Source organism: Oncorhynchus mykiss, chromosome 6 (assembly GCF_013265735.2).
Source record: "Oncorhynchus mykiss isolate Arlee chromosome 6, USDA_OmykA_1.1, whole genome shotgun sequence".
In the NCBI taxonomy this organism is placed as follows: domain Eukaryota; kingdom Metazoa; phylum Chordata; class Actinopteri; order Salmoniformes; family Salmonidae; genus Oncorhynchus; species Oncorhynchus mykiss.
In genome coordinates, this window is record NC_048570.1 from 29,830,675 (window position 1) to 29,844,638 (window position 13,964).

A 13,964-nucleotide genomic window follows, 5' to 3' on the forward strand; every position below is an offset into this window, starting at 1 on the left:
TGAGCCCCTCCTTTATAGTAGAATCCTCAAACAAGTTTCTAAAGATGGTTGACATCTAGTGGAAGCCTTAGGAAGTGCAACATAACCAATATCCCACTGTATCTATAATAGGGGCTGAGTTAAAATTTCCCACTTCCTGGTTGGATTTTTCTCAGGTTTTCGCCTGCCATGAGTTCTGTTATACTCAGACATCATTCAAACAGTTTTAGAAACTTCAGTGTTTTCTAATATGCCTATATTAGCATCTGGGACAGAGTAGCAGGCAGTTTACAAGCTACTCAATACTGCCTCCATGTCACCAAGAAGTTAAGAACCTATTCTTATTTTCAATGATTGCCTAGGAACAGTGGGTTAACTTCCTTGTTCAGGGGCAGAAAGACAGGGTAGCAGGGTACCCTGTCAGCTCTGGGATTTGATCTTGCAACCTTTCGGTTACTAGTCCAACGCTCTAACCACTAGGCTACCTGCCGCAACCACCTGAAGTGTATTCTATTGCGTTCTGTCCTATACACATACTGTATATGAAACGACGCAGTTTAGAAAATGTTACATTCCTGTTTTGGAGGCATCATTCGGATCAGTGGTTGAAATATTTTGCCTTGCCTTACAGCCTCAAGACCTTCTTCAACAAAGCCAGAGACATGCAGTACTTCAAGAGACTCATCCAGATCCCCAAGCTGCCAGAGGTGAGAGCATAGACAGACACAGTAGGGGAAAGACACTGTATTGGGACTCAACTACACTTCCTAGATAACGTAGCCATCTGTGTTTACAGTCCTCTGTCTTATGTATGTGTCTTCATCCTCAGTCTCCTCCTAACTTCCTGCACGCGGCTTCCCTGGCCAAGCATGCGAGGCCAGTGGTGGTCATCCCAAGTGAGGATGAGCCCGAGCAGCAGGAGGATGATGACGACGATGATGACCCTGAACCGCTTATCAATGTCAGCGACGTCACCATGCCCAGCATGATGGTGCCACAGGTATGACTCATAGGTCACGGTCATGATCTCTGAGGTCTATGGCCCCTTGGATATTCATGTCTTATTAATATAGGTATCACTAATTTTGGCTATAGATTGTGTAAACATTAATACATCATCTCTGACTTTTTCTTTTAGCATTTCGACAAATTTGATCAGACTTTCGGACCTTCCAATGACAGGTTAGTCATTGTCATCTTTTAGCATTGGTGTGCTTGAAAATAAAGGATATGTAAACTGGGGTGCGTTCAACAAGTGAAATAGTTAGCTAACATATTTAATTTGTTTTGTGTTAGCTGTGACCGTTCACTAACGTTAGCTGAAGTCTGAGAATGTAGTGTATGGCCAACGTAAGTGTCTGTTTCGGGTCTTAACTGCCACTACAAATAAGAATGTGGACATGTAGAATTTCCATTAGATGTAGTAGGAATAGCAAAGTAATTTGCAGTTTGATTATTGCTCTAAAAATCTATGGTAGTCCTTACAAATAGTAGCTGTTTGATGTTTCACAAACATTTGGAAAGTTCATTCAAATTGTATAATTGAAATTGTTCTTAAGTAACATGTTTGCTGCAAACAGAACACTTGTTGAACTCACCTGGTAATTAAAAAATAATTTAACTGACCTACAGTACCCATCAAAAGTTTGGACACATTGTAGAATGTAGTACTATTAAATAACATATATGGAGTCATGTAGTAACCCAAAAAGTGTTTAACAAAATATATTTCATATTTGAGGTTCTTCAAAGTAGCCACCATTTTCCTGGATGACAGATTTGCACACTCTTGGCATTCTCTCAACTAGCTTCATGTAGTAGTCACCTGGAATGCATTTCAATGAGCATGTGTGCCATGTTAAAAGTTAATGCGTTTGAGCCAATCTGTTGTGTTGTGACAAGATATTTGGTAGAAGACCCAAGTCCATATGGCAAGAACTGCTCAAATAAGTAAAGAGAAACGACAGTCCATCATTACTTTAAGACATGAAGGTCAGAATTTCAAGAACTTTTAAAGTTTCTTCAAGTGCAGTCGCAAAAACCATCAAGCTCTATGAGGCTCTCATGAGGACCACCACAGGAAAGGAAGACCCATAGTTATAAATGCTTCAGAGTTCAATAACAGACACATCTCAACATCACTGTTCAGAGTAGACTGCTTGAATCAGGCCTTCATTGCTGCAAAGAAACCACTACTAAAGGACATCAATAAGAAGAGACTTGCTTGGGCCAAGAAACACGAGCAATGGACATTAGACCAGTGGAAATCTGTCGTTTGGTCCGAGTCCAAATGTGAGATTTTTGGTTCCAACCGCAGTGGAGGTGAACGGATGATCTCATGTGTGGTTCCCACTGTGAAGCATGCAGTAGGAGGTGTGATGTTTTTTTTGCTGGTGACACGGTCTATGATTTATTTAGAATTCAAGGTATACTTAACCAGCATGGCTACCACAGCATTCTGCAGCGATATGCCATCCCATCTGGCTTGGGCTTAGTGGGACTATCATTTGTGTTTCACAATGACCCAAAACACCTCCAGGCTGTGTAAGGGCTATTTGACTAAGAAGGAGAGTGATGGAGTGCTGCATCAGATGACCTGGCTTCCACAATCACCAAAACCCAACTCAATTGAGATGGTTTGTGATGACTTGGACCACAGAGTGAAGGAAAAGCAGCCAACAAGTGCTCAGCGTATGTGGGAACTCCTTCAAGACTGTTGACAATGCATTCCAGGTGAAGCTGGTTGAGAATTCCAGGAGTGTGCAAAGCTGTCATCAAGGCAAAGGGTGGCTACTTTGAAGAATCTAAAATATATTTTGATTTGTTTAACACTTTTTTTGGTTACTACATGATTCCATATGTATTATTTCATAGTTTTGATGTATTCACTATTATTCTACAATGTAGAAAATAGTACAAATAAAAACACTTGAATGAGTAGGTGTCAACTTTTGTCTGGTACTGTATGTTTGGATATTTTCTTGTGTGCCAGTGCTTATGTATGCTAATGGTTAGTGAATGTCTTCTGGTGTACAGGGATATCCAGATTGAGAACCTCCAGCAGGACTTGGAGAAGTTGAGGGCAGATCTGGAAAGGGTCAAAGGAGAGGTAAGTAGACATGTTTTAACTCCTTTAAACATATTTTTACAGTTGTACACATTTGTTGATTTAAATGCTTGTCATAATTAGTTGCAATAATAAGTTACTTGTTGTTCTTTATACCTGAAGATCCATGTTTGATTGAAACATTGTCAATAAAGGTGGTAAATTGGGAGCATATTCAGTCTTTAGCTCAGCACCTATGCATTTTTAAGGATGTGCGTGTGACCACAAAGATATCTATTGTTCCTCTTTGTAATAATACTACACTAAACAAAAATATAAACACAACATATAAAGTGTTGGTCCCATGTTTCTTGAGCTTAAATAAAATATCCCAGAAATGTTCTATATGCACCAAAAGCTTAATACTATCAAATGTTGTGCACAAATTTGTTTATGTCCCTGTTAGTGAGTATTTCTCCTTTGCCAAGATAATCCATCTACCTGACAGGCGTGGGATATCAAGAAACTGATTAAACAGCATGATCATTACACAGGTGCATCGTCTAAGACCAGGCCGCTAATTACACCGTGGTTTTGCACAACCGAAGATGTGCTCTTCGCGGATTAATCCAAATTTCAACTGTACTGGGCAGATAGCGCGTATGGGGTAGTGTGTGTGCCTGCGGTTTACTGATGTCAAAGGTGTTAACAAAACCCCACCACCACAGTGCACTATGGTATGGGTAGGCATAAGCTACGGACAACAAACACAATTTGCGTTTTTTAGATGGCAATTTGAATGCACAGAGATACTGTGGTGAGATCTTGAGGCCAATTGTCATGCCATTCACCCGCCGCCATCACATGTTTCAGCATGATAATGCACGGCACCATGTCGCAAGGATCTGTACACAATTCCTGGAACTGAACATGTCCCAGTTCTTCCATGGCCTGCATACTCACCAGACATGTAACCCTTTGAGCATGTTTGGGATGCTCTGGATCAATGTGTACAACAGCGTGTTCCAGTTCTGGCCAATATCCAGCAAATTCGCACAGACGTTTAAGAGTGGGACAACATTCCATGAGCCACAATCAACAGCTTAGTCAACTATGCGAAGGAGATGTCGTGCTGCTTGAGGCCGATAGTTTTCACACCGGATACTGACAGGTTTTCTGATCCATGCCCCTACTTATTATTTTTTACAAAAAATGTTTTAAAGGTTCCTGTGACCAACAGATGCATCTGTATTCCCAGTTATTTGAAATCCATAGATCAGGGCCTAATTCATTTATTTAAATTGACTGATGAACTGTAACTCAGAAATCTTTGAAATGTTTGCATTTTATAGTTTTCTTCACTATTTAAATGTTAATTATGTATAACAAAGTTGTGACTGGTGAACATTTGTTTGTGTACATGGGAAAGGAATTTAGGAAATGTGTTGGGTGGATGCAAAGACTGATCTTGACATGTGGAATGTGGCAACTAGTCTCAGAATGGGAAATGACGTCTGTCTGTGTTCAGAGAAGACCAGTGCCTGGGGAGAGATGTACTGTTTACCCTGGTTTCGGCAAATAGCTGGCTCCTTATGTGGCCTGTTAAACTACTCAGCATTTGTATATTTTTATGTTACAGTAGTTAGCTATGATGCTATCACTATTGAATCAATCCATCCTAACCCAACATTGATTAATTTCAGAATTATTTTGTTCCACTCAACATATGTTTCTCCTGTCTGAGGCTCCCATCCACCAGTGCCATGCCATGGTGGTACTTGATAATCTATCCAAAGGAGGTTTACTATGGTGACTGACTGTCTGCCTGCCTGCCTCCTCCCTCCTACAGGCCCAGCGCTACATCACACAGCTCAAGTCCCAGATTAACAGCCTTGAGACAGAGCTGGAAGAGCAGCGGGTGCAGAAACAGCGTGCCCTGGTGGAGAATGAACAGCTGCGCATGGAGCTGGAGGCCACTCGGCGCCGCAACGCTGAACACGAGATCGTGCAGGCCACCTTCGGAGAGGCCGAGAGTAAGTGGCCACTCACTAAGTCTGGCATACATGTTCAGTCACACTTTATTTAAAACGCATTCTGACATCTCTCTCTCGTCTCTGACCCCTTCTGTGCTGTCCAGCGAGAGCCCAGGCCACAGAGCAGCGCTACACCAAGCTAAAGGAGAAGCACACGGAGCTGGTGTCCAGCCATGCTGAACTGCTCAGGAAGGTACAGAACCTCACTTTTGTTGTCATTCTGTGGTTCATTGGGTGCAAAGTGACTACTTGTAGACTCACCTGAGAGCATTATTTTTCTGTTTAATGTTAATAGAATGTTTAACAGAGTGCATGTGACATTGTGCTGGCAGAGTGCAGACACCGTGAAGATTCTGTCGGCAACACAGCAGACCCAGGAGGAGGTGGAGAGGACCAAGCAGCAGCTGGCTTTCGAGGTGGATCGCATCAAACTGGACGCTGACATGAAGGTTACTTTATTCTGAGTATTGACAATAGTGATCTAGTACCGTTAATGTTATATTTCAGTACTGTATTAGCCATTTATTAAAATGACAATATGTTCTTTCTTGTTGCAGCTTGAGGAGCAGAAGTTTGAGATGAAGAAGCTTAAAAGGGATTTTGAGGAAAAGCAGGCTGAGGTGGAACATGTCAAAGGCACTCTGCAGCGCACTGAGAAGGTGTGTGTGTGTGTGTGTGTGCTGATGATGCAGTAAATATTGAATAAAGAAAGTGGATTCCCTCGCTTATGTAATGGCACAGGTGACTCATCTGATTCACCCTCATGTAGAAGAATCACTGCACTTCCCTGTCATGACAATCATAATTGGCTGAAAAGCCCATAGGAAGCTGCACTCTGTGATAACATGAGTCTCACAAACATCCGAAAAGGCTTGTCCTCACAACAGTTAATGCACCTATTGTTATGCAATCTCCCTCTTTCTGTCTCTTCTCTCCCCACTCCTCTCTCCTCCTTCCATCACTCCCTCTCTGCCAGGTGGGGGAACAGCTGACCAGCTCTATGTTGGCGCTGCAGGCGGAGAAAGAGCGCCTGATGCGCTCTGCGAGTGAAAAGGAGGCCGAGCTGTCGTCCCTGAGCCAGGCTGCACAGCTGCAGCAGTCTTCCCTGCAGCAGGAGAGAGATCAGAGCACCAGGGAGCTGGGAGAGCTGCAGGGCAAGCTGCAGGAGAAGGTGAGTTAGGACAACACAGCACAGAGCAGTGACTAGCTCAGTCCGCTGCTTTGTCTTGTCTATATAATTTGCTGATAGCAGAAGAGAAAATAGACATGTAAAAGCTACACTGCTGGTCAAGTCCCACATTACTCACTGTGCAGTGAAAGATTTTCTTGAATCGATGAACTATTTGGCTGTCTGTGCACAATATAAGATAAACCATTAGTATGTATGTGCCATCTATTTTTCCCTGTGACTGGGTCTGACTGTCTTGTTGCATCTTTGCAGTCAAGACGTGAGGTGCAGTTGCAGCAGAAGCTGCTGGAGGAGCAGTTCTCCCTGCTGCAGGGAACGGTCTCTGAGGCTGAGTACATCATTCAGGACGCTGTGGCCAAGCTGGACGACCCCTTGCATATCCGCTGCACCAGCTCCCCAGGTTAAAATAAGTGAACATGCTCACAGAGAGGGTGCTTAGGGATCCTTAGCTAGTAGTGGTGTTCATGTCACTTAGAATAGAAAGTGAGAGATCCATTCGGTTATCTCAGTTTATATCTATTCAACCGGTATATCTACTCATCATTCCATTCATTATTTTTGGATCTCGAACAATATTGCATTTCAAACGTTTCCTTTGTCTCTCCACCACCACAGATTACCTGGTCAGTCGGGCAGAGGCCACTTTGGGCTCCATTGACAAAGTGAAAAAAGGTCACTCCGACTACCTGACGAACATGGGAGGTGAGTTGCTCATTACTTGGTACTTCGTGTTTTTGATATACTGTAATTAGTAGTCTTTGAGCAACCACAGTGATAGTCATAAGTGACAGAGCTGGGCTGTGTTGCAATTGGCAGTGATACCTTCTCTCGCTGGTCGTATTTCTGTTCTCTAGATACTGGTGGGCTACTGAGGGCCCTGACCAACTTCTCCCACCTGGCTGCTGACACCATCATCAACGGCAGTGCCACAGCACACTTGGCTCCCACTGACCACGCCGACCGTAAGAACATTCTTCTCTTCAAGTAGAATGAATTATTGTTTGAAACAGGCATCTTGTTGTATCTTACTGGGATTTTATTAGATGAGATATTGAATCCATTTGGTATGTGATTATAGTGTCAGAGTGTGTCTTGCACTTTTGCACTCTTCAGGTCTGACAGAGAATTGCAGGGGCTGTGCCACTCAGAGTCTGCAGTTCCTGAAGGATCTCAAGTCCAAGGCCTCCCTTCAGAGGGCAGACCCGGCCTCCATTCGCATAGTGGTTGAAAAGATCCTGAAGCTGGGGGAGGTGAGGGGCTACTGGGCAGTCTTCTCCATTTTTCCCACTCTTCTTTTCCTACTTCTTAATCTCATCTCCTCTTCCAATGTTTAGGAACTGCGACCTAAAGGCATGGATGTGCGACAGGATGAGCTGGGAGATCTGGTGGACAAGGAGATGGCAGCCACATCAGCAGCCATTGAGAAGGCAGTGAGCAGAATCGATGTGAGGATCACAGCCATATAGAATCTAGAGCACCGTACTGTATCTAGGAATGCCATATAAAGCTCAACCCTATGTTTTACAACGTGGGTAAGTCATTCTGTATCTAGACATCTCTCATTTGCAGTCTTTCTGTATCTAAAGGAAATGATGAACCAGGCCCGAATGGACACCTCAGGGGTCAAACTTGAGGTCAATGAGAGGTCAGTACTATATGTGTTACTTGCACTGTTTATGCATTCATCCCCTTTCACTCACCATGATATTACTCCTTGTTTTATAGAATCCTCTACAGCTGCACAGACCTGATGAAGGTAAGATTACTTTTTCGATTGACTTACACAAAAGGTCTGATCGGCATCCTATTAATGCTGCGTTTAAAAAAATATATATATATATATACATACATACATACATACATACATACATACATACATACATACAGCTCTGGAAAAAAATTAAGAGATTACAGCAAAATGATCCGTTTGACTATTTATTTATCTATTTAATGTGTTTGGGTAAAATGTTTTGTTTTATTCTATAAACTAGTGACAGCATTTCTCCTAAATTCCAAATAAAAAATATTGTTATTTAGAGCATTTATTTGCAGAAAATGACAACTGGTCGAATAACAAAAAAGGTGCAGTGTTGTCAGACCTCGAATAATGCGAAGAAAATTGAAGAAAATATGTTGATAGACATTTTTTATACTGTTTTAACTTAAGAAGAGTTCAGACATCAATATTTGGTGGAATAACCCTGATTTTCAATCACAGCTTTCATGCGTCTTGACATGCTCTCCACCAGTTTTGCACATTGATGTTGGTTAACTTTATGCCACTCCTGCCTGGCGCAAAAATTCAAGCAGATCGGCTTTGTTCGATGGCTTGTGACCATCCATCTTCTTCTTGATCACATTAGAGGTTTTCAATGGGGTTCAGGTCTGGAGATTGGGCTGGCCATGACAGGGTCTTGACGTGGTCCTCCATCCACACCTTGATTGTCCTACTGGAAAAAACAATCCTCAGGGTTGGGGAACATTGTCAGAGCAGAAGGAAGCAAGTTTTCTTCCAGGACAACCTTGTTCGTGGCTTGATTCATGCGTCCTTCACAAAGACACATCTGCCCGATTCCAGCCTTGTTGAAGCACCCCCAGATCATCACCGATCCTCCACCAAATTTCACAGTGGGTGTGAGACCTTGCGAGGCCTACAAGCCATAGTGTGTTATCTTTTTTTGCATTCCCTCCTTTCCTCTATCCCACTCTCAGGCCATCCACCTGTTGGTCCTGACATCCACCGACCTACAGAAGGAGATTGTTGAGGGCGGAAGGGTGAGTCTTGAAATATAGAATTAAATGTTCAAAATGTCATGGAAATCCATCCTATCATTAGCTAAAAGATGAACGTCCTGACCACTGCTGGACTTGATGTTCTCTCTCTAGGGTGCAGCCACTATTAAGGAATTCTACGCCAGGAACTCCCGTTGGACTGAGGGACTCATCTCTGCCTCCAAAGCTGTGGGATGGGGAGCCACGCAGATGGTGTAAGTGCATTATCATGAGGGTCGTCTCCGCTTGTTATTGTGAGTGATACAGAAATGTCCCATGTTAGAGTATTGTGATGATGATGTGTTGCTTGCTTGGTTTCTCTCACAGTGAGTCTGCTGATAAGGTGGTGCTGCACACTGGCAAATATGAGGAGCTCATTGTCTGCTCCCACGAGATCGCTGCCAGCACGGCACAGTTGGTCGCATCCTCCAAGGTGGGAAACAAACTCACAAACGTTTGAACTCAGTGCTCCCTTTCCCCTTAATAATCTGTTTATTTTCCTCTATCCCTCATGTATTCCCTCAGGGTTCCATTTTAGCATCTGTGTTAATTTGTATTAATGACTTGGGAAATGGGCTGCAACCAGACAAGTTGCATCTCTGTATGCAGATGCAATGGTCATCTATTCAAAAGATCCTTCTCTGGTTCAGGAGGTTGAAGAGTTCGACTGCCTTTCAGTCACTGCAGAGCCACCTATATGGTCTCAAACTGGTCTTGAATGCACAAAAAAATGAATTATGACTATATCAGATCTCATTCTCAGCTAGAAAAGGGTTAGCATTTTCACATCTGGAGGCACATCCATTGAAAAAGTGTCATCCTACAAATACCTAGGTATATGGTTGGACGACAAACTGTCGTTCAAATTTCATATGCATTGTCTTGTGAGGAAACTGAAATTGCTTTTTTTATTTTCGTTTAAGGCTTGCTTCCTGTTTTTGAAATATCATATGGAATAATGTAGTAACAAAATAAGTGTTAATGTAGTAATCTTCAAATTAGCCACCTTTTGCTTTGCACACTTCACATTCTCTCAACCAGCTTAATGAGGTAGTCATCTGGAATGCATTTCAATTAACAGGTGTGCCTTGTTAAAAGTGAATTTGTGAAATTTCTTTCCTTTCTAATGCGTTTGAGCCAATCAACTGTGTTGTGAAAAGGTGGGGGTGGTATACAGAAGATAGCCCTATTTGGTAAAAGACCAAGTCCATATAATGGCAAGAACACCTCAAATAAGCAAAGAGAAACAACAGTCCATTACTTTAAGACATGAAGGTCAGTCTTTGTTTCTTCAAGTGCAGTCGCAAAAACCATCAAGCGTTATGATGAAACTGACTCTCATGAGGACCGCCACAGGAAAGGAAGATGCAGAGTTACCTCTGCTGCAGAGGATAAGTTCATTAGAGTTACCAGCCTCAGATTGCAGCCCAAATAAATGCTTCAGAGTTCAGTAACAAACACATCTCAACATCAACTGTTGAGAGGAGACTACGTGAATCGGGCCTTCATGTTTAAATTGCTGCAAAGAAACCACTACCAATAATAAGAGACTTGGTTGGGCCAAGAAACATGAGCAATGGACATTAGACCGGTGGAAATCTGTCCTTTGGTGTGAGATTTTTGGTTCCAACCAACGTGTCTTTGTGAGATGCAGAGTATGTGTGGTTCCCACCGTGAAGCATGGAGGTGGTGGTGTGGGGTGCTTTGTTGGTGACACTCAGCGGTTTATTTAGAATTCAAGGCACACTTAACCAGCATGGCTACCACAGCATTCTGCAGTGATATGCCAGCCCATCTGGTTGGTGCTTAGTGGGACTATCATTTGTTTTTCAACAGGACAATGACCCAAAACACACCTCCAGGCTGTGTAAGGTTTATTTGACCTGGCCTCCACAATTACTTGACCTCAACCCAATTGAGATGGCTTGGGAGAATTTGGACTGCAGAGTGAAGGAGAAGCAGCCAACAAGTGCTTAGCATATGGGGGAACTCCTTCAAGACTTGGAAAAGCATTCCATGTGAAACTGGTTAAATAATGCCAGGAATGTGCAAAGCTGCCAAGGCAGAGTAGGGATCTGAGTGTCACCAAAGAGTGGCTACTTTGAAGAATCTAATTTTAATATTTTGATTTAACACCTTTTTGGTTACAACATTATTCCATGTGTTATTTCATAATTTTGACGTGTTCATTCTACAATGTAGAAAATAATAAAAAATAAAAACGTTTGAATAAGTCGGTGTGTTCTAACTTTTGACTGATACTGTATATATTCAAATTCTGCCCCTATCACTATTTCTCACCCTCCCTCTCTCCTCTGTGTTTAGGTAAAAGCAGACCGCAACAGTACAAAACTGACAGCTCTCCAGCAGGCTTCTCGCCATGTGAACGAGATGGCAGCCAACGTGGTGGCCTCCACCAAGACAGGCCAGGAGCACCTGGAGGACAAGGGTTAGTGTGTGTGTGCGTGTGTCTGACCAAACAGAAGATGTGAATCCCCTCAGGCCCTAAAGTCATATGGCTGTGTTTGATGTTTGCCTTTCTCTTTCTTCTGCAGATACCATGGACTTCTCTGGAATGTCACTCATCAAGCTAAAAATGGAGGAAATGGAGTCACAGGTGAGTCACTGTGTGTGTGTCTGTTTGAGCCTGTCTGCATGCATGTGTTTCTGTGTGATTGTAACCCTCCTCTACTGTATGAGTAGGTGAAGGTGTTGGAGCTGGAGAATCAGCTGGGTAATGAGCGTCTGCGCCTGGGAGAGCTCAGGAAGAAGCACTATAATATTGCAGGTGTTCCAGCAGCAGACCTCCCAGAGGGCAACGGACTGGACCCCTCGCTTGCCCCTGTTGCACCCTCCTCACCCAAATCCTCCAAGCCTAGTGTCATGAGGAAACCTGACTTGGCTCAGAAACCCAACTTACCGCCTAAAAATATGGTAAGAGAACAGTCGCTGGGTTTGTGTTCATGTTTAGGGTAGTACTTACTGAAAGAACTGCCACAAAATGCCACATTTGAAAAATAATCTTATGCTGCACCATTTAATGGTCAATTCTTGTTTCAAATGTGTGTTTTCTCTCGTCATTGCAGTTTAGGTAGACAGCTACAAGCTAGAGAAGGACATCTTCATAGTGGATGGTTGGGTTGATCTGAGACACAGCCATCTTATGACGTGGACACAGGGTCCTTTTGAGCTGCCTCCAACCGGACAATCCTCTGTCCTCTCTGCCTATTTCTTTTGCCAAACTGGAACTTGTGCTCCCCTCTTCTTCAGCCTGGTTTTATCTCTCGGTGCTTTCTGCCTGTGAAAGAGATACGCTCTATTCTTTTATAGATAAACCACAATGTGCCACCGAGGCGGTATTCTTTGTTTTTGTGGACCATAAATGTATCAAGAACTGAAAGGGAAAATGTTTTATGGAATTATGCAAATCGTTTGTAATGGAACAATGTAATTTTGTGTTTCTGAGCTTTTTACTTCAAGCTACTTTTAAAAGACCGTTGTGCATATAATTGTATTAGTATGGACAGGATCACTTTAACATCATAAAATGACAGAGTATTGAATTAGGCCGTATCTGGGACAGCCTCTTGGTGCACATTGTTTGGTAGCCTTTTTCTGGAGTGCGTCACTGTATTTTTTTGTTTGTTATTTTTCTATGTTGGTTGCTGTGTGGGGGAAGGAGGGAGACATTGGCACACAGATCATGCGGGAAAGCACATTTTTACACAGTCCCTATTCAATGTCTCTGCATAAGTTCCAGGGTGTTATTCCCGCTACTTCCTTTGCTTGACCTTATATGTAATTGGGACTGTAGTCTCGTCCTCACCCCTTTCCATATCACTACATGCATGATCTTCAGTAAGACCAGGGAGTGAGGTGTTTAGAGAGATCTCCCAACGCTGTTTAGGTTACTGCATTTGATTCTGGATTTGACCCATTACCCGCAGATCAAAGAACCGCTCGATCAGTAACTATACACATGGACATAAGTACAATTATGTATTTTTATATACAATAGGAAATTTACTCAATAGGGATTTAATCTGCACATCACAAATGTATTCTTTGCATCTCTTATGTGCACCCTAGACACTGAATGTCTCTAACACTGGGTATGTAAAACTGGCTATGTAGTTACAGGACATTGGTTAAAAATGTTGGCACACAAAGGAAATCTCTGTACTTGACAATGAACAAATCTACCTTTTTTAAAGGGACTTTTTTGCTACTTTCCCAGGCTGAAAAGGGATGGAATATGTGAGAGGGTGACGGCACAAGGGGTCTAAACAGGATGTACAGTATGTTGAACCCTTCTTTTGCTTCTGGGAGCATAAAATGCTTGCTTTCCTGTTCTTTCCTCTGTATTAAACATGTTTTATATATTAAAATCTAGTAATATATTTTAGTAAAGACTGCTGTTACTCTGGTTCCTCTTTATACATGGCAAATAAACAAATGTTAGTGTATGTTTGTGCCTCTTATTTTGGACACAATAGTTATCATGAGAAGGTTATTTAAACTTTTTTTTTTATCCTTTACACTTATGGGACTTGACCTGTGGATAGGATACATTTTAAATGTTTCTTACAGAAGAAATATTAAAAGTATGTCACTTTACCCCTAGCTACATGTACATATTACTTCCACTAACCTGTCTCTTGCACATTGACTCTGTACTGGTACCCCCTGTATATAGCCTCGTTACTGTTACTTTTTTTAACATTTTAGTTTATTTAGTTAATATTTTCTTGACTGCATTGTTGGTTAAGGGCTTGTACACCTTTTGTATTCGGCTAATGTGACAAATAAAATGTTTATTTGGTAGCAATTGCAGGGCAACAGTTTATTATACCGAAGGTGAGGCCACAACAGTTCACCTGACTGACCTAGACTGAATCCAAACATTACACTGTTGATTTTGTGCACTTTACATGTACTGTACTCT

At 42.3% G+C, this 13,964-nt stretch overlaps 1 protein-coding gene across 1 annotated transcript in view; it reads left to right on the top strand.

The window, feature by feature from the left end:
• LOC110525698 (huntingtin-interacting protein 1-related protein) overlaps positions 1–13,485 on the top strand; it is a 31,548-nt gene extending 18,063 nt beyond the window's left edge. Inside the window, exons 10-32 of the mRNA XM_021606063.2 lie at positions 611–686; positions 809–979; positions 1,118–1,161; positions 3,016–3,088; positions 4,875–5,058; positions 5,163–5,251; positions 5,391–5,507; positions 5,616–5,717; positions 6,035–6,229; positions 6,500–6,647; positions 6,863–6,949; positions 7,102–7,209; positions 7,361–7,497; positions 7,582–7,692; positions 7,834–7,892; positions 7,973–8,003; positions 8,960–9,022; positions 9,134–9,234; positions 9,347–9,452; positions 11,345–11,468; positions 11,575–11,636; positions 11,723–11,953; positions 12,106–13,485. Coding sequence (XP_021461738.2) covers positions 611–686; positions 809–979; positions 1,118–1,161; positions 3,016–3,088; positions 4,875–5,058; positions 5,163–5,251; positions 5,391–5,507; positions 5,616–5,717; positions 6,035–6,229; positions 6,500–6,647; positions 6,863–6,949; positions 7,102–7,209; positions 7,361–7,497; positions 7,582–7,692; positions 7,834–7,892; positions 7,973–8,003; positions 8,960–9,022; positions 9,134–9,234; positions 9,347–9,452; positions 11,345–11,468; positions 11,575–11,636; positions 11,723–11,953; positions 12,106–12,114 — 2,428 coding nt within the window. The 3' untranslated portion in view covers positions 12,115–13,485. The remainder of the gene's footprint in view (positions 1–610; positions 687–808; positions 980–1,117; positions 1,162–3,015; positions 3,089–4,874; positions 5,059–5,162; positions 5,252–5,390; positions 5,508–5,615; positions 5,718–6,034; positions 6,230–6,499; positions 6,648–6,862; positions 6,950–7,101; positions 7,210–7,360; positions 7,498–7,581; positions 7,693–7,833; positions 7,893–7,972; positions 8,004–8,959; positions 9,023–9,133; positions 9,235–9,346; positions 9,453–11,344; positions 11,469–11,574; positions 11,637–11,722; positions 11,954–12,105) is intronic.
• The last annotated feature ends 479 nt before the right edge of the window (positions 13,486–13,964 follow it).